This window comes from Mirounga leonina, unplaced genomic scaffold, assembly GCF_011800145.1.
Source record: "Mirounga leonina isolate KUSES-001 unplaced genomic scaffold, KU_Mleo_1.0 Mir_180, whole genome shotgun sequence".
Classification (NCBI taxonomy): Eukaryota; Metazoa; Chordata; class Mammalia; order Carnivora; family Phocidae; genus Mirounga; species Mirounga leonina.
Window position 1 is genome coordinate 13,013,613 of NW_023270469.1, and position 20,552 is coordinate 13,034,164.

At 53.2% G+C, this 20,552-nt stretch overlaps 1 protein-coding gene across 2 annotated transcripts in view; it reads right to left on the minus strand.

Annotated features, from left to right (window-relative positions):
* VAC14 (VAC14 component of PIKFYVE complex) overlaps positions 1-20,552 on the minus strand; it is a 100,287-nt gene that overhangs the window by 22,100 nt on the left and 57,635 nt on the right. For both annotated transcript variants that reach the window (XM_035024814.1, XM_035024815.1), the window contains exon 14: positions 16,767-16,899. In XM_035024814.1, coding sequence (XP_034880705.1) covers positions 16,767-16,899 — 133 coding nt within the window. The remainder of the gene's footprint in view (positions 1-16,766; positions 16,900-20,552) is intronic.

Here is a 20,552-nt window from a genome sequence, read left to right on the forward strand (position 1 = left end):
AAGGAGCCCTGACCGCTGTCCTCGAGATGTACCCCACCTCCCCAGAGCCCGGGCCTGGTCTTCTTAAGTTTCCGCCTGGCCTTTGGCTATTTCCCCACCGGTCTCCACCACAGGGCTCCCAAGTCCGCTGTGCGCAGCCCCGACTCGCTCTGTTCAAATGGAAGGAAAAGGAGGGCAACACTCAGGCCAGACCCGTGCCCGCCACGCTGGCCTCAGGCTGTGCTTCCTCTGGCTGTCTCGGATGCTGCTGCATTGGGCACATGCCGCTCCTGCCTTTCTGGCCTTCAGATCTTTAGCCTGGGGGGTTTTATGGAATTTTATACACTGAGATTGCTGTCTATAGCCGTTTACGAGTACCCGCTTACAGGGCACGAAGCTAAGCATCGGAAACAATGCGAAGTGAAACAGCAATACCCCACTGCTGGTCACAGAGCAAATATCCAGCAGCCTCACCGCTGAGTCTCTTGGAAAATGGTAAGAAGATCAGAGAGAAAGGGCTGGGAGGAAGGAAGAGCCACGCAGAAGCAAAGGGACAAAGAGAGCAAGGAAGGGACTCCCTCGGTCCTTTGTGGCAGAACGAAGGGGGTTTCTCTTATTTGTACCCTCCTCAACCCCGTGCCAGAAAGCTGTGAAAATTCCTCTTGTGATCAGTCATTTTCAGGGAGTTTCAAGATGCATGAAATGGGCTTTTCATCCGAACGTTCCTTTCCAGCCCAGGAAATCCGCACTGGATTAAACGAATGGAGGGGAAGGGCCCCAGGTGGGACGTGTTCGTGGAAGTCCCTCTGGGGAAAGTGTCTGCAGGCATCTGGAGTCCTAGGTCTCAATTACAGACCAGGCTCTCTGCGGCAGAGCTGGGCCAGGCGAGCGGCCACCCAGGCCTCCTCCCGCACCTGCCACCATGCCCAGAGAGACAAGCGACGGAATTGAACACGGTGAGGTGGTGCCCTTGATAAGGGAGGGTGACCTGGAGCCACTGTGCTTGGACCTGAGAGCGCAGTGACCAAGTGCGCTGGGGATCCTGAGGGAGGTGCGCTTGGCGGTGCAAATAACACAGCCTGAGGAGCCATCTGAGTCCCGGATCCACTGCTGGAAATGCACAACCACAACCAAAACCAAACTCGGCCACGCTGTGTATTCACAGGCGCAAGACTGAGTTTTGGAAGGAAATACATGGTACCAAAACAGAGGCTACTCCTGGGGGAGGAGGTGGTGGTGATGGGCCTTTTACATTTTAAGCTAGATCTTCTGCACTGTTTTGATTTTTATCTTACGTGGTTTATATTTTTTTGAACAATAGCTAAGAAGGAAGTTCTTTTGGGATCTTCTGGACTCTGTTGTGGAGATTCTCAGAGGAGGCGCGGGGAGCAGGGTGCTGGGAAGGGGGCGTCTCCTCTGAGTGTCCCCGCTCCAGCCCAGATGGCAGAGCTTCTCTCTCCCTGGTGGGGGCTGCTGCAGATTTGCTGATTTAACAATGGAAACATGCATTTTACAAATGAGAGGATCAACAGCCGGGAGATGGTATTTTTAGCTACTGCTCTTTGCTTCAAAGGCGTAGGTTTCATCTAAAACCAGGCAAACCTCCTACAAAGTCTGCCTGTTTGCAAGAAATGATTAGCATAATACGAGCAGGAGAAAAGGCCTGGCTCCACTCGCAGGCAGGAGTGCCTACTACAGGAGAGGCTTTCTCTGGAGATAGAATCACGAGGAGAAAGTCTCAATGGAGACGAAGCCCCTGCCTTCGATCAGAGCAGAGCTGCCCTGCATTGCCGGCCCAGGGAGGCCAAGGATCGTGGGTGTAAGCGGCGCACAGTGGGAGATGCGTGTCCACGCGTGTCCACGGCTCCGTCTGGCAAGGCCACCCCCTGGGCTGCTGTTGATAGCGTCACGAGGGCCCCATGCAATCACCTTCTTCCAGTAGAAGTACAGAGGGGCTGAGGGCTGCCTTTCCAGATGCCCCTTCTGAGTGGGAGGGCAGAGGCAAGTCAAGGGTGATGGAGAGGGTGGACTGGGAGATTGTGTGTGTGGGGGGCAGTCGGAGCAGGAGGACTCAGCGACGAAACCTCAGGGAGATGTCCTCCCTGGAGGCTGTGCCAGGGCTCCCGGCCCTTCAGAAGTGGCACAGCTGTGGGTGAGGCTGCACTGTGGCCCCCGGCACCCCCCCCCATGCCGCTTGGGCACTCAAGCCAGTTGGGGTCTGTCCATCCCGCCTTCCTTTCTCCGGACTTCCCCCTCCCCACCCTCCTGCCCTGCCATTGTGCTGGCTTGCGAAGACTGAACATGTGGAAAAAGGCTTGACATTTTCTCCTGACCCCACAGAAATGCAATGAAAGCTGTGACCTTCCGAGAACCATAATGACAGATTCTCATCCTGGGAGCCAAGCTGGGGGCAGATATCGCCGGGGAAGCCGCTTGGTCACACTAGTCCCAGAGCCCCATCCTGGCGAGAGTGTGACCTTGGGCTGCAGCAGGGGACCAGGGGCAGAGAGTGGTGGCGCTGCTGCTATTTCGGGCACTAGTGGCCCGAGAGAGAGCAGAGGGACTGCAGGGGCGGGGAGCGGACGGAGCAGCCGGTTCTGCACTGCCCCCTGCCCTCAGGGTCCCCACGGCAGTTAAGATCACAGGTCTTCCTGCGGAGGGTCAGGGGACCGGGAAATACTCCCAGACAGGGTGCGCAGCTGAAGATCTAAGAAACCAATTACCACGCTACTGGGGGGCTGGGAGAAGCCGAAGGGATGGGGGGGGTGCAGCTGCTCAGACTTCAAGGGCAGGAAGGAAGTGAGGTCACTCTAGGAACTGGCCAACTGTCTGGGCCAGGGGCTACTGACATAGGTGGGTGGGGGGGCTCCTTCAGGAAAGGGGCTCAAAAAAGGGGCTCAGCTCACGTGGGAGGAAGAAAAAAGCTGACTCTTCTCAGGAGAAATGACCGGACAAGGCAAGCTGGCTGAATTCACAGGCACCTGGAATTAACTGGCTGAAGGCAGTGTCCCCTGAAGAGTCAAACAAGTTGGGGCAGGGACATCTGGGGTGCCGAGGAAGTTTTTTAAATTTAGTCCAGATTATCTGATCAAACTGCTGCTCTCAGCAGCAGTGAATCTTCTAGAATGATGAAGCAGCCCAATCCCTTGTCAAGCAAGCTTCTTGAGCCACTCCTTAACTAGTCTTTGGTGTTTTGGGAGGCTAATGGCAGAGGGAGACCAATGGCAGGGGGAGACCGTAAGGTCACAAGGTAACACATACTTGCGTATCCCCCTGCACCCTGTGGGCCCACTTCCCTTCCATTCACTGGATGTTATGGAAGCATGGCGGGGCATTGGGCTGTGCGGGGCCAGCCACCTCAGTGTGGCCTCATGCAGACTTGCAGTCGTTCCTTGGCTGGGGGAGATAGAGGCTCGCTCAGTGCCATCCTGAAGACTCTAGGGGTGGCCACCTATCAGTGGTTTCTCCTCTCAGGGTCTTGTGCATGCTCACAGCAGGTGGAGAGAGTTTTCTGAACCTGCTCAGGCCATTAAGTGGTTCACTGGGTACCTCAGGGCTGCTCATGAGACAGCCAGGGGCCTGGTCACAGCTGCACCCCCAGCTCCCTGGGGTGCCAGGGCACCAGCCCCCAGACCCACAGTAGGCTTCTGAGCAGACTGCTGGCTCCACCAGAAACACCTTCTCCTCCCCAACCCTACCCAGTCCCTACTTAACTTTCACGGCTAAGTTAGACAACATCTCTTTCCTGAAGCTTTCCTGGACCCTTCCATGGGGGCTGGGCACTACCCCCACCCCATCTGCTCCCACAGACCCCCATCGCTGCTGGGGTTTGTGGACTGACCCCGGGAAGGCAGGGACCAGCTCTGTCCACTGCGCTGTCCCCGCCAGTGGGCACTAAGACAGGTCTGCTCAATGACAAATGGCATTTCCTGGCCACCCCCGGGGGAGGTGGGGGCAGTGCTGGGGAAGAGACTCTTATCTGTCCTCACATGGGAGGGGCCGAGCGCTTGCTCCAGGCATTTCCATTCTCAGAGAGAGGACTCTTGCCTGGCCTGACAGCTGTGGCCTAATTTCCAGGGCTATACCCAGGCTCCTTATTTTAACCCACTTGGTATTTTTCATTCCTGAAGCATGGGGGGGGATGGAGCAGGATTGGGGAATGGGGGAGGTGTGGACAAATGGAAGAGATGAGCTCAGTGGGGCTGGAGGACTCAGGCATTCTGGGGAGGGAATGTGCCAAGAGGGAAAGGGATGGGGTGAGGAGGGCCAAACTGATTTTTTTTTTAATTTTAAAAAGGAAAAAAAATTCCCAAATCCTACCCCCTTGATTTTCCTCAGTAAGCATTTTCAACAAGGTCGCAAACGCACTGGCTCTATAGATTTTTGGCTGCAGACCACATTACAGGCAGCCTTTAAAAGCCAATTCTTGGCGTAGCTTCAGCTGAGCCTGAGGAGAGGGAAAACTAGGGCACTTTTATGCTCCGAGAAAATATCGGATCCAGGTCACAGCTTCCTGGCTCCGCTGAAGCTGTGGTGTACCCCCTTTAACACAAGCCCAAACCTGAGGACCGCCCCCCACCACTGTTTCCTCCAGAGCTCAAATCACAACACCAGGGCACACATTCTTGGTCACTTGGCACCTGTCCGCCAGTGTCACTAAACTGCCCCCTCGGCGAAGGGAGCGGTGGGCTCTCAGGCTCGCGTGTGCGCAGGGCTGGCGTGGCAGACCGCACGCGCTCCAGGAACAGCCGCGGAAAGGACCTTGTGGACATCTTTGACCCTTGCCGCCGGCGGGGCTAACCTGAGCTCTTCCCTCTAACAGTGGCCCAGATCCCCCCGGGTCCCTGTCCGCACAGTGTGCTGGCGGGGCTTGGGTCTGCCTGGCCCAGGCTGTGGTACAAAGGCAGCACGTGCAAACAGTTACTGGAAAAATCAGAGCCTCTGTCTCCTTGTGTGTGAAAGAATTCGGTTGATCCTTAAGGTCTCTTCTGGCCACTCTGAACTGAGCCTCAAATCCACAGAGAGACTCTCCTGGTCTCTCTTCGATGCTGGCCTGGAGCCATCATTCTGGGAGCACGCCCCAAGAGGGCCTGTGTCTAACCAAGTCCACAGCCAGCCATACAGCCCACGACCTTGTCTCTGGTGGGGTGCAATGTTCATAACGTAGGAAGCCACAGAGAAGGGATGAGCTGGAGGCTGGATTCCATTCCCCGCCTGCCCTGGGGGTGGTCTCTGGGAAGGTCACGGGTCCCTGGTCACTACTCGGCAACCACCCCCCCCCCTTTCCGGGGCAGATGGAGGATTTGGCTGCTGGGAGAGTAGAAGGGACATGTTACTCCTTCCGCTGCCCCACAGGGGGCCCCGCTTCACGTCCCCCTTTAGTCCACATATGGACCTCGACCACAGAGTGGATGCCGCTTGGGTCTGCCTCCCTCACCTACAGCCTGGGCTGAAGGCTGGGGCGCTGAGGGACAGGAGTAAGCCGAGAGCTGGGGGGCGGCCATCCTGCCACAGGGTGGATGGCCTGCCCAGGGTGGGCTGACAGAGGAGGAAGAAGAGCCAGCTATGGAGGTGACAAGGTAAGACCAAGTCCTGAGGACATGAGGAGGGCTCTCCACACACATGAGCCAATCCTCGCCCCCGACCGCACATTCCCTTTCTGTTTTCAACACAGAGCAGGAGCCGGTTTTCTGTCACATGCAGTCAAGAGTCCTGACTGGGTGGCACTGAACAGGGCAGGGCCTAGGTCAGGGGCAGAGGACGAGAGGACGCCCGGGGTCATGTGTTAGTTTGTTCAATAGCTTCCTCACTTACGCTTCCTTTGAAAACAAGAGACAGTGATAATCGGCCGCAGACCACGGAGGGAGCGGCAGTGCGCAGCATGAGAGCGAGCGAGGGGCTGGAAAGGGGGCGAACGGGTGCCAGGCCGGGCTCGGCGGCCAGCGACCCACCCACGCCCTGGGTTTCCGAGATCTGGACGGCACAGAGAAAGGGCAGGTGCCACTCATCATGATCACTGTCACAGTCACCAGGTGCCAGACACTCTTCTGAACACTTTCTTGTTATGTCATTAAATCCTCCCGTGGATTCACAGGAGATAATGATGATCTGCATCGTCACTTTCCACGTAAGAAAACTACTCAGGAAAGCAGGCGCGCGGCGGGCCCCTGGGCTGCTGCTGGTCGGCAAGTCCTTCCCTTTGTTGTGGGCAGAGTGGCCCCTATCCTCTGGACAGCTGTTGCTCCCCACTCCCTGCGGATTCTGGTCGGGCAGCCGCTGCCCCACACGGTGGGCGCCTGACCCTGTGTGAGCCAGTGAGAGCTCCTTCCCCTAAGCACAACCTGCGGGGACGTGGCAGCCATGTCTCCACTGCAGGGAAATGCCGAGTTCCTGGATCTTGCTGCTCTCCCCCTCTGTCTGGTCACACAGGCTAGTCAAGCCCCCTCACTCATTTTGGTACCTGTGACCAGGGTTCCTGCCTCCTGCCACTCAGAGTGCCGACCCATACGGCTAGATTCGCAGTTCCCGACTCCAGGCTGCAGACCACCGCCGGCCTGGCTGTACCAGAAGCCCCTAGGATTCAGCTGGGAGGGGGGAGGGTGGAGGGTGACAAGGAGTCTTTGCTTTGACAAAGCACAAGCAGGCTGGACTAGGTGGCCTCCAAGATCCTGGCTAAAGCTAAGAAATAATACCTTGGGTATGAGGTGGATTAATATTCCAGCTCCCTGAGAATGCTTAACATCAACCAGAAACAGGCAGCTTTATGGTTAGTTTTCATGAGCTCCTAATCCCCCGAAAAAGCACCACAAAACATAAAAAATGCTAACTGTGAAGAAAAACTGATCACCTGAACTATATTAAAAATTAGTAACTTCTACTTATCAAAAGACATTATTAGGAGAATGATAACGCATGCGACGAAGTAGGGGAAGATAACTGTAGGGTATACATCTGAGAAAGACTTGAATCCAGAATATATAAAGAACTTTTATAAATCAATAAGCACCAAAAACGCAACGGGGAAATAATGTGAACAGGCTCATCACAAAAGAGGATATCCAAGAGGCCACTAAGTGACGAGAAGTTCTCCATTAGTCTTCAGGGAAACACAAATTAAAACCACAAGGTGATACCACGACACACCTGCCAGAATGGCTTCTAAAAGCAAAGACTGGTGATACCAGGCGCTGGTGAGGACGTGAGCCACCGCATCTCTCAGACACGGCTGAGAGAGTGGACACTGAAGCAGTGTCAGAAATATCTACTAAAGCTAAACTATGTATGGACTCTGATCCAGCAATTCTTAGGTATGTATCCAAGAGAAATGTACACGTATGTTCACGTAAGAGCGCCAGACTGAAAATAACCTAAGTGCCCATCAGGAGCAGAATGGATAAATGAATCATGGTATCTTCATACAGTGGAATACTCTCCAGAAATGTGAACTACTGCACATCTAACATGGATGAACCTCACAAACCTAAAGCGGATCAAAAGAAGCCAGCCTTTGTAAGAGTATGAATTGTGGGTTTCAATTTATATCAAGTTCAAAACCAGGTAAAACAAACCTATAGTGTTAGAAGTCAGGACAGTAGCTACTCTGGGGAGGAGGAGAGGTCTTAACTGGGAGGAGACATGAAAGGGACCTCTGGGTGCTGGAAATGCTGTACTTCTTGATCTGAGTGCTGGGTGTAGATAATTCGTGAAGATTAACTGAGTGGTAGTACACCTATGGTTTATGCACGTTTAGACAGTATGTTGTTCTTCAATGAAAAATTTACATTGAAAAAGGCAACACAGGCATCACGGCTTGGAGGGAAGTAAGACTGCCACATTGCCCTGATCAGGAGAAGGAAAGAAGACAGATCTGGGGCAGCAATGAAGTGAAATGGCATGTGGTTAAGAAAGAGAGGGTTTTGCCAGAGAGATGGCAGAAAAAGCAAAAAAGAGCAGCAAACAAGTCAGAACTCCTGGGGACGGAGCAGTTCCTAAGACACATTCTCCTCTGAAGCCACACGAAGGGCTGTTCTTCCTTCATGGGAGGGAGTGGCTATGCAGGCGGCAGTCTGGGGCACAGGGTCCCCTCTGCGGCATGAGTTTACTGGCAACAAGGCTGAGGGTGGACTGGAAACAGGAGCACCATTACTGACTAAGGCAGCAGCTCTCTGGGGGAGCACAGCAAGGAGGCTCAGACGGCTCCACGTTCAGGAAATCCGCCCCCTGTGAGAGCTGGAGCTGGGTGCGTGGCCCAGGAAACGGGGAAGGACGAAACACCGAGCTCACGGGAAAGCAGCCTCCGAGAGCGACGAGAGGCAAGGCTCAAGACAGACCGCATGGGACGCTCGGCAGGGGACCGAAGAGAAAAGAGCCAAGACTCTGGAGCACATCTGAAATCCATCCCAGTTCGGCTTCAGAGAGAGAGGCCCACGTGGATGATGCCAGCAACTGCGATGAACTGGAAGGTAGAACAAATCATCTGGGAGATGGAGGCGGGTGAGACACGTCCTCAGGAGCAAGTCGAAATGGAGATTTAGACCCAGAAAGACACTCACAGTCCAAGTGCCAGGCAGTTCCAATGAGATTATGTCATCTAAATATAGACCGGAAGTAGGCCAGGATCATGGACGGGCAGGAGGCTGGAGGCCGGGTCCAGAAGGAAGGATGTGCAGATTTACTCAGTGTTTCACTTCTGCTGGGAGACGGTGGTGGCCTTAGCAGAGGAGGTGGCGGCGGCCACATCAGGATGGGCCTTGGCGGGGATCTTCTGTGGGTTAACACCCCTGGGTAGAAGGGAGACACCACGAGAGAGCACAGCTTCACTCGCATGAGGGCTGAGGAAAAGCAGAGTCCAGACTGGAAACGGGGCAGTTTTCCCCAAAGGCCTCCACCACCCAATCTGGAAGACAACCAAGACACTCCACTCTGGGGTCTCCGGATTGCAACACAGCAGCCCCACGGAGCATGAAGCATGACCCAGGACTTGGGGTGAGGGCGCTCCTGGGAGCTGAAGCTGCAAACTTTTGAAGGAAGTTCCATTCTCCACTTCGGATCCCGAGTGCTAATTCGGTTACAAAGCACCCTTCCCCGTGGACCGTATGTACTTCACGTGGGCTTGTGCTCGCCTTCTGAGGCTCAATTCAGCGCCAAGTTTCTCCCCGGTGAGGGTCCTCGGAGGCGGAACCATCGTACAGGCTGGGACAGGAACCCTCCTTTTATGTGGAAGAAGCAGCTGGTCTGGATGGCCTTTCACAAACTGCACACGATAGAGACCTTCTCTACATTTTTTGGAAGACAGGGGCAGGATGTGTGTGTGCTTGTGCGTGTGTTCTTCATGGCTACCTGCTAAAGGAAACCACTTGTGGGAGAGAGAGGAGAACACCCCCAGAGGCCCCTGAGAAAACCTGAGCTGAAACGATACCAGGATAAAGGAAAGAGCTTCCAAAGAAACATTCTACGATGGGTGAACAGGACACACTCTAGAACTGCTGTTCCAGAAGGAGTTCAGAAGCACCTTTGAAACCAAGGACACCCTTTTGTGTGTCCTGGCTCAGATGCACCCCTACCCCAAGGAGGCAGGAGGATGGGAATGACTTCTAGGGGACAATTCCTGCCACTCTTTTGTTAAGATGTTATATTACGATAGCCGTCAGCTACTTGCTAACTAAGCTGTCTGACTTACAAGGTCAAAACTTCGTTAGTTTCCTGACATCCTTAGGTCAAGTATAAACAGCTCCAGACAGGACTGCCGATTCCATCCAGAAAACCTCTCAAGCTTCAGAAGGAAATTCACGATCAAGTTCTTAGCCGCTGGCAACGGTTCTTGACAGTCACCCCCAGCCGTGCAGGCTGCCTGAGCCATGGGCTGGGGAGCTGATGCTTCTTAGGTGTGGAGACTACAAGAAAGTGCTTTTAATCTGAGGCTGAGAAGAACGCAGCAGGTGCCAGCACCCGTGCGAGGCGGAGTCCAAGGCACGCGGTGTGGTGGGCACAGAATGAACTTTCCCGCCAGTCCATTCCTGAGTCCTCAGCCCGTCCATAGGGGCTTCTAGGTGCAAGGTGAACGGCTGGTTCCGTGGGGGGAGGCCTGCTTGGGTCACATGGCCTCCCCCTGCCAAGTTCATCCAGGACCTCTAAAGCAAGCGGACCCTTGGCCTTCTTTCAGTTCCCTGTCACAGGGATCCACGAGGACCCCTGAAACATGGAGATGGTTTCCTCTGAGGCTCCTCAGACCTCAGCACACACCGAGCAGGGCTCCCTCTGGCCAGCACTTCCTCTTTCCACCCCCACCTCCCCCAGTAGGACCTAATTAATCCCAGCCTTGCCTAACAAGGCCCACCACATGTGGTTCCCATCTTCCAGAAGAAAACACGCCCTTCTCACAGGGAGCGCCAGTGTGTGTGACAGTGGGCCCTACAGGGACAGCGTGGAGACTGCCTGGAGGAGGCAGAGCAAAGCCTCTGCCTCCAGGTCCCCAGCCCTCCCGGGCACTCCCAGGTCACAGATGTTTCTGCGAGGTGCTGGGATGTGGCACCTTTCCATGGGTTAGGAGACAGTGGAAACAGACCAGGTTGGGCTCTCTGGGCCGCCTGAATTTTGCCCTTCCCAAGGACACCTTTGTATTTTACCTTTGGGGGCAGACTTCTCCTTTCAATCTTCTCTGGCATGTCAGATCGTGCCTCCCTGCCGGTCACGTTCTCAGTGTTGTTTCCAGTTAGATCAAAGCCAAGAGCTGGTTGTGCAAAAGAGCTTCTGCCATACTCTCTTCGCTGTCCTGCATCTCAACAAAAGCACCCCAGCCCCCTGGTCTCTGGGGGAAGAATGACTGTGGAAACCTCCAGAAGACGCACACAGGAGTCGGGCAGACGTACTTCAAGTCAGCAAGAAGAGAAGCTTCTGAGAGGGACATAAGAAATTCCCTGGAAGAATTCCTCCAACCCTGTTCAATGTCCTGTCTCCCTCCCCTCAGCTGGGGACCCAATCAATATGACTTCAAATGAATGAAAGGTCAAACCCCACCGGCATTCTGGATCCCTTCTAGCCGACAGACTTTGGCTGGCGCATGTTTGTCAAGGCAGTTTATTTTTACTCGGAGCAAATGAACGCATCCCATTAAAGGGGAGAGTGAAAGAAAGCGAGGAGGACCTCTTAGAAGCTCTTTCCCGCAGGCTGGGGGCCAGAGGCAAAGTGTGCTATTCTAAAATGCCATTCGAACCAGGGATCCGGGTCTTGCCCCTTTACTCGGATTCATCTTGCATTAGCATCAGCACAATGGGCTTTGGGGGGCCAGGTCAATGCCCCCTGGCACATCAAGTGGCGCCTATGAAGACTGTAAGGGGGGTACCTGATGCTGATGAGCTCCGGAGGCTAGGAAGGTCTGGGAGGACAGAGAGAGTGAGAAAGGGAGTGGGGTGGGGAGGGTCAGCTGGTGTGGCCCCGGACGACGGCCTGTCTCCCAGGTGGACCATATGAAGACAGCAAAGTGGAATTTCCCAGTTACCGCGTGAAAGACCACTGTTTCCCTTGAGGCCCTCCCCGTGATGCAATTGAGAACAAGTCCAGTTTCCAGTGGCTTCCTAGGCCCTGGCTCTCCTGCCCCACCACCCACCTCGGCAGCCAATCAACCTCCTCCCCTTCTCCCCTCCCAAGTACAGGGCTCTTTTGCAAACCCGGGGGTGAGGTGGGGTGCGGGGGGGTGGGGTGGGGTAAGGCAAGGGCAGGATCAGGGGTACGTCGTAGGGACTGTTCGCATTTGCTGAATTGGAGAGGTTGCCATGCCTGCATGTATCAGAGGTGAGGGGCGGACCAAAATGAACCGGAAGTTTTATCTCGGGGCTTCTCTGGGTTCAGGGCTCACAGAATAAGACGCAGGACTGTCTCCTGTTCTCCCACTTGGGCCCCTGGCCCGGCCTCTTCAAACGCTCTCATCGTAGAGGCACCCGTGTCCCCAGGAAGGTTGCTCAGGACCTCATCCACCATCAGCTGGGCTGGCTGGGGTTGGAGCCTTTGAGTTCACAGCAGGCACTCTTTAAAAAGAAAGCATTCTCTGGCAAGTCCTCTCTGCAAGGCAGCAGGGAGGAAGGGGGGGGCGGGGAGAAGCACAGTTGGTTAAGCCAAAGAACGGCTGGCCCGAGGGCCATCTTGGCGGGCGGAGTGGGGCGTCCCGAGACGCGCTCACTTCCCAGCACAGAAGCAGGCCTTGTAAGGATCCCAGCTGTTGGATCACGCTGCAGTTCATATCAGTTTATCAAAGAAGCTGCGTTTTCTCCCTCCTCTTCCTTTCTACTGAGTATAAGAGGCCCGGTTCATGGGAAAACAGCCCTGCGCTTGTTCTGCTGCATTGGCATGGAGGGCGGGAAGAGGCCGGAGGAGGGAAACGTACACCAACACCTACTTGGGGCAGAGTTGTTTTAACGGGGCCGGGGCCGGGCCGCTGGTGGGTGCCCGAGGTGCTGGGGCTGCAGGCCTGGCGCACCAGGGCCAGCTCTCAGCACAGAAGGCTGAATTATTTCGGCCTCTCTGGATTTGGTTTCCTGTCTTCACAGACCGCCATGGGAGGCTGAGGCCGCGTCATGAGGCCGAACAAGAGCTCCCGTTATCAAGCTGTGTGGAGAGCGACGGTGCGCATGGTCTTACGTAACCCTCTCCGCAAAACGACGCGGCAGGCAGTACTATAGAAACAGGTCACGCGGACCAAAACTGGAGGATCTGGGATTCGAACCCAAGTCTCTTTGACTCCAGAAGTTCCAATCTTAATCTGGATCCCAAGGACGTGTGGGAGGCCCGTGTGCCCTGTTCCCGTGGAGTCCAGAGAAGGGGGAGAGGTGTGGGCAGCGCTGAGGGATGTCCGGCCCCCTCTGGCACCCCCACCTCACGTCCCCTCCCTCTACATGTGGGCTCAGCTTCTGGTCCTGCAGCTGAGATGAGGCTTCGGAGCCTCCGGCTCCCCCAAGTTCACCACACGGCTAAACTGTTACGTCCACCAGATAACAAGGCCACATGGCACAGAGGAGGTCTGACCCACCCAGGGGCCTGAAGGGGGGGCTCGGGGGCCCCACTCACACCCCCCCCCATGGAGGTGGCAGCCTGGGAAAGCTGCGTGTGGGAGAGGAAACACTCCAGGGTCCTGAGGGAAATCATGCATCTTACTCAACACCAAGACGCCCACCAGATGTTTGTCTTCAACAACTTGGGATGCTTTTGTCCTCTGGAAGGCAACCCCTCCTGCTCCCCGAGCTAAACGCACTACTGTAGAAACAATGGCTGTTCACTTGTTCGTTTAACACCTGAAGGAGAGGCTTAAATCACTGTGTTTCTCATCTCAGCAGTCCGCATGGACCATTACTATGCTTTTCTTTAAAGCCGTCAGCAAAAAATAAGGAAATGAAATGAGAAGCAGACAGGCAGGCTGACGTTCCCGACGGCTTGTCCCCAGCAAACTTTGCTGAAGGGCTCACTCCCCTGTCTGATCCCAGGAAGGAGGAGAGCACACGTCTTCAAGGCCTCCTCCACGTCTGATGCTGCGCTTTGTGCACCCAGAGAGCCTAGGCCAGCTGGCGGGCTGGGACTGTGACCCGGGCTGGTCAGCGGCGGCCGGACACGCTGGCTCAGAGCCCGTGCTGCTTCGGTGGGGGCGGGGGCAGGCTGGACAAATGACGCCAAGGACCGGGGGGGACAAGTGTGAGGGGCTCAGCCCCAAGATTCCTTCCATCCCAGCCCACTGGGTTCCTGTGCTAGTGCCCGGCTCACAGGCTGTGCAGGGCCCCTCAAGGCACCTGGCCTCTGCACTCCCCCACAGAAGGGATGAAGTGGCGGGCGCGGAATTAGCAGAGTGCAAGGGTCTGCAGCTCAGCTCCCACCAAGCCTGGCAGGCATGGGGCTTCCTCTCATTTCCCTTCCACAAAATGAGGATGCCCGTCAGCCCAGGCCGCTAGGAAGACACTAGGCAAAGCAAGGAAAGCCTCACCACCCTGGAGGCTGTAAATGGGAACATGGCAGTGGTCGCCAGGCCCCCAGCTTCACGGAGCCCAGGGCCCCTGAGCCGGTGGGGGGGGGGCACCCATGCATGTCCTTGCTGCCCACACTTCTGCTTGGTGCAGTCTGGGGATGCTGCTGACGGTTCTGAGCGCCCTCTACCCGAGCCCCTGATGGGGCATGTGAGGCTGCTGGAGGATGGAAAAACCCGTTACAGTCCGGTTCTCCAGAGGGAAACTAGTTACAAATGCCTTTTTCAAAGGCCTCTCTCTCCACTGGTTCCTGAAAAGCTTCCAGGCAAGGGGGGCTCGTCAAGAGAACTGACATGTCTGCAATGTGGAAAACCATGTAAAGTAAACTGTCACTCATGTGGGGAAAGACTGTTGCCCTCCTGGTGGGGAGTCTCCTGTACCACCTCTAATCTCCACTTCAATCCCACTGACTGTCCATCTTGATGTGAAGCAAAACGGGATGTGATGCTTCCCCTTCTGGCCGAGCAGGCTAAGAATCCATTTCTGTCCCTGTGTAACTGTGGCGCTCCCACCTGGGAGGATTTTGCTCCCAGGGGTATGTGGCCCTGTCTAGAAACATTTCTGACAGCACCCGCTGGGAGGGCGGGGGTGCTGCTCCACATCCCACAGCACACAGGACGGGCCCGACCACCAAAGACTATCCAGCCCCAACGCCAACGGTGCCGAGCTCGAGAAACCCTGCTCTCCATGACCTTGGAAGAGCAGGAGGGCTGCGACAGCCTCCCACCACCACGGGACTCCTTTTGGTGGTCTGGCCCATCAGAAGCCTGTTCCTCCCGAAGGGCAGAAACTTTGTGGGCCTCCTATTTGTCCTTCCGGCCAGGCCTACAACTCAGTCCTTTGACCCATGCCCTCAACTCCACCCTCAGCCCTGGAGCGAGGGCCCCTGGCAGGCAGCTCTGGATGAAGTGGCCGGGGCCTGCTCCCTCTATTTCCCTCCCTCGGCTCGCCTCGTGGCCGGGCAGGCTCCTGGCATGGCTCCCGGCAGACCCGTGTGGAACTCATCTCCCCTCACTGCCTCCTGCCACCCACTTTTGCTTCTTCCCACCTCCAGGTCCTTCTTCTCAGCCTCCTTTCCTGGCTTCTCCTTCCTTCCCCGGCCATTACACCCTGGAGCTCCCTGAGCGGCCTCAGGCCCCTTCCCTACCCCCTCTGCCCCTCTTATCACTAACCATTCTTATTCCCTAGAAATGAAAGCTCCATAAGGACAGAACCATCCAGAGCAGTACTTGGCAGAGTCAGTACTCAGTAAAACCATCTGCTGGATGAATGAATGAGTGAGTGAGTGAGTGAATAAATGAAGGACTATGGTGTCCATTTCCACATTTCTATCTTGGGCATAAGTCCCTCTTTTGAGAGTCAGGGGTAGCAACCTGCTTCATCATCTCTCCTTTGATGTTACCAAAGCAATTTAAACTCAAACATGGGACCCTCCTCCCTCCCTGCTCCTCCTCTAGAGCTCCCATCGCAGGGACTGCCACCACCATCCAGAGTCCTGGGTGTCACTCCCGACAGGCTGTCCCTCAGGCCCTCATGTAATTGGTCACTAATTAATGATACGTGTTACAAAGTACAGAACGCTGCTGCTTCTTCCCATCCCCCTCCCAAGCAGCCACCATCTTCCACTTGGACAACAGCCTCCCAGATGGTCTCCCACACATCCACCTTGCTCTCTCCACCCACCCCTTCTCCTCAGCAGCATAGGAATCTTTAAAAACACAAATCTGGTCACACTGTCCCCTCACCCAAGCCTTGAGTGGCTCCTCCTGGCCTCAGGGAGAGGCCTCCAACCTTGGTGTGGCCAGCAAGGCTGGGCCCCTCTCCCCCTTGCCCTCTGGATCACAGCAAAATGAACACTCCATGCTCTTTGCTGACTTGAAGACTCTGTACAGGCCAGACCCTCTGCCAGCAATCCTCCTTCAACCCCCAGACCCCGCAGACAGCCTCAGGAGCCTTCCCGACCCCACGGACCACACTGGTCTAGTTAGCTCCCCGAGCACCCTGGACAGCTTTTGTACCCTGTCACCCCAGAGGTGCTTATTTCATGGGACAGGGTGAAAGCCCTCGGTGACTAAAAGAAAGCCAGGGCTAAGAACCATCGCCGCAGAGCATTGGAGGCCACTCAGACCATTCCAGAAAACTCCTCGGCCTGGCTTTGTGGGGGAGCCTGGAGAAATCTATGCCCCGTCTAGATTTCGGTGACTTGAAGGTCATTCTTGTGGTGACCCTGGCTCCTTGGAGCTGAGGAGGCAAAGGGCCAGACCTGGCCATGCTGTTGGTGACAGGAGTTCTAGAGGCTGAGAGGGGCTGGGGTCCTGGGACTGTCCAAGGCCAGGCTCACACGACTCAAGATCCCAGCTCTGCCAGAGCGACTGCTGCCACCAGCCCTGGCCAAACCCCGTGCTGGCGGCTGGGCACCCGAGCACAGCCCCGCTTCGTGTTCCATCTGGCTCACCTACTTCCTTCCCCAAAGACGCCAACAAGGGCATACTGACAGGACACTTAACCTCAAGGGAAAACCTTGAGACACAAAAACTTGTGTCTCAACAAGTGAAAAAGTCATTTGTCCGTTCGAGAAAGGGCGACATTGACCTGTCTCGGGTTGGCAGTAGCAGCAGCCTGGTGTGAAGTGTGTGTGTGGGGGCTCCTTTGTTTCTTTAAGAATAAATGCAAAGGAAAAGGAGGGGAGAGAAGCGGAGGAGAAGATGGTTGCTTGGAGCCCTGGCACGGTGTGAAGTGGAAGAGTGTGGCTGTGTGGGGAGGAGAAGGTGCGCCGAGCCTGACCTGATGATGAAAGCGCCTCTGGCCTCCAGGAGCTTGCGTTCACTGCTGAACCTCTTGAGAAGGTTGATCATGAACTTATAAAAGTAGGAGTTCATGGTGGGGGTGGAAGGAGAACATTCTAAGCCTTTGGTACCTGCAGAGAAAGGGATAGAGCTGAGATTTACTCTATGGTCCACAGGGTGGTGGGACCCCCACAGAACATACACAATCGTAAACTCCAGAAAGGTGGTGGTGGTGGGGGGTCTGTGTGGAACAAGGTGAGGGAAAATCTTCAATCCAGGGCCTCAGGTCAAGGGCAAAAAAGCAAGGACTATTCAAGTACCTACAAGCAAATACAACTGCTTACTGCACAAATCCCCACTTACCTGTCCACCTCTCCAGCCAGCCCCCAATTACTTAGTGAACACCTCCTATTTCTGAGACCGCTGCTATGTGCTAGGAATTTTTTATAAAACAAACCTGTACCTATCATCCCAATAAGTAAAACACACTTGGGCTTCATTTTGGCTGGTTAAGGACAGATGACATGTCAAAGAGAAGAAAGGGGTAAAATAGGCATACAACCTCGACAGCCAACAAAATCCACACTCCTTTCCCAATGGTGCTCAAGACAAGGGAAACTATGCACACCTCTGTTGGATTAAAGACAGCACACCCTGACAAAATGTTACCAAGGGCTTTAATCTTTACTTGACGTTTTTATTTTTTTTTAAAAGACTGTATTTATTTATTTGAGAGAAAGAGCGAGAGCAAGAGAGCACAAGCAGAGGAAGCAGCAGAGGGAGAGGGAGCAGCAGGCTCTCAATGCAGGGCTCGATCCCAGCTCCCTGGGATCATGACCTGAGCCGAATGCAGACACTTAACCAACTGAGCCACCCAGGCGCCCCCCAATGTTTTTAAATCAGACATTCTTCTTCAGGTGGAAATGCTCTTTTAGACTAGTACTCTAAAGATTTTCAAAGCCCAGAGTTGGCTTTAGAACCAGAAGCACATTCGGAGTACCCCTCTGATATGCACCCCAGCTGAAAATACACTGAGGGCCAGATACAGTCCCCCTCCCAGCCTCACCCCAGCACGTGCTCTCCTCCGCAAGGTATTGGGCATGGAGGGGACGACAGCAGGGCTGAAAGAACACCTGGTTGATCGCCATGTGGTATATTCATACACCCCATGCAATCTCTTTGTTTTTTCTTCGTCACACATGCTGACCTCAACAGATTGTTGGAAAGAGGTGTTAGGGATGGTAGGAATCCTCACTCCCTCTGCCCAAGGCACTAACAGGGCACAAAATGCACACACAACAACTTGAGATACAATTCACATATCATTAAGTTCATCCTTTTAAAGTGTACAATTCAGTGGTTTCCAGTACATTCATAAAATTGTGCACCGATCACCACTAATTCCAAAACATCACCCAAAAAGAAACCTCGTACCCATTAGCTGCCATTCCCCATTATCCCCTCCACCAGCTCCTGACAATCATTAATCTACTTTCTGTCTCTGTGGATTTGCCTATTCTGGAAATTTTGTATTAATGAATCATACAGTATATGGCTTCTTTCACTTAGCATATTTTCAAGGTTCATCCATATTGTAGTATGTATCCATTTTGTATTCCTTTTTTTTTTGGTTGAATAATACTCCACTGGATGGATATACCATGTTTTAACCATTCATCCATTGCTGGACATTTGGTTGTTTTCACTTTTTAGCTATTAAGAATAATGCCAGGGGGCGCCTGGTTGGCTCAGTCGGTAGAGCATGTGACTCTTGATCTTGGGGTCATGAGTTCGAGCCCCAAGTTGGGCACAGAGCTTACTTAATTAAAAAATTAAAAAAAAAAAAGGAATAATGCTGCTGTGAACATTCACATATGTTTTTGTGTGAACACGTTTTCATTTCTTTTGGTTATATACCCAGGAGTGGAATTTCTGATATGGTTACTCTATGTGTAACTTTTGAGAAACTGCCAGGCTTTTTTCCACCATGGCTGTGCATTTTACATTCTCACCATCAGTGTGTGAGACTCCAGTTTTCTCACATTCTTGCCAACACTTGTTATTACCTGTCTTTTGATTACAGCCATCCTTGTGGATGGAAGTAGTATCTCATTATGGGTTTGACTTCCATTTTCCTGATGACTCATGACACTGAGCATCTTTTTATGGGCTTACTGGCTACTTGTAGATCTTTGGAGAAATGTCTATACAAGTCCTTTGCCCATTTTAAAATTGGGTTATTTGCTTTTTTATTGCAGAGTTACAAGAATTCTAGATACAAGTCTCTTATCAAATATAATCATTGCAGATATTTTCCCCCATTCTTTGGGTTGTTTCTTAACTTTCTCCATGGTGTCCTCCTTTGAAGCAAAGAATTTTAAATTCTGATCGAGTTCAATTTATCTTTTTTTTTTTTTTTTTGGGGTTGCTTGTGCTTTTGGTGCCATATCTAAGAAAGTATTACCTATTCCAAGGTCATAAAGATTTACTGATGGGCTTCCTTCTAAGAGTTGTGTATGTATTTTTTTTAAATATAGCTCTTATATTTAGGTATCTGATCTATTTTAATTTTTGTATATGGTATGAGGAAGAAGTCTAAATTCTTTTGCATGTGGATGGATATCTAATTGTCCTAGTGTAACATGATATCTGCTTGCTTTATTTTTTTTACAAGCTGTTTTTTTAAAGTTTATTTATTTATTTAAGTAATCTCTATCCACAATGTGGGGCTCAAACTTACGACCCTGAGATCAAGAGTCACATGCTCTTCCAACTGAACCAGCCAGGAGCCCTGATGCTTTATTTTTTACATTGTATTTTTTCCAGCTTTATTGAGATAAGATTGACATACATTATATAAGCTTAAGGTGTACAATGTGTTGATTTCATACATGGACACATTGCAAAATGATTACCACAGTGCTGTGGAGTCAGCCAATACCTTCCTCACCTCATATAATGACCACTTGTTTTTTTGCGGTGAGAACATTTACGATCTACTCTCTTAGCAACTTTCAAGTATATACTATAGTAGTATTAACTATAATCACCGTTCTGTACATTAGATGCCCAGAACTTTAATTAAACTCTAACTGGAATTTTGTACCCTTTGACCGATATTTCCCCAACATGGTATCTGAATAGGCAACCAAGAGTTACCATTTACCAGAGACTTCCTATGTGCTATGCGTGTTTCTAAAGCCTTCACACATAGCATCTAACTAATCTTCAAAATAATCCTTGAAAATATGTGCTCTAACTCTTCTCATTATATAGGTGGAGAAGCTGTGAATTAGGCTGGGGACTATCCAAAGTCACAGAGCTGAGGAGTGGTTGGTGTCTGAGTCCCTGCAGCTGGTCTCGGCAGCTCCGCCACGCTGCCCATCACTCGGGTGCTGGTGCTTGGGGCGGTTTGGGGTTTGCAGGTTAGTAGGCGGTATGCTCCCAAACAAGAGGCAGAAGACTGAAATGAAGGCCTTGCCAAGATTGAGGACATAGAGACATGGCACTGGCAGAAGCTGTGGAGAAAGAACCTGGCTGCAGCCCCCTGGGAACTCAGGGAGGACACTGGGGAAAGATAAAAGTGGCCAGCTGAGACATGTGGTGCCATCACTTGCCAGGTTGGTCTCTACGTGACCCTGAAGTCCTGACTTCCTCCCCAGACCAGGGAGAGGGTGGCCACACACCTGTGTAAAATAGGGAACCAAGCTTGGCTGTGTGAGGGGCTATCAGCTCCCAGAAGCATTGGCCCCAGGCACACAACACGAATGTATGGGGCCATCCA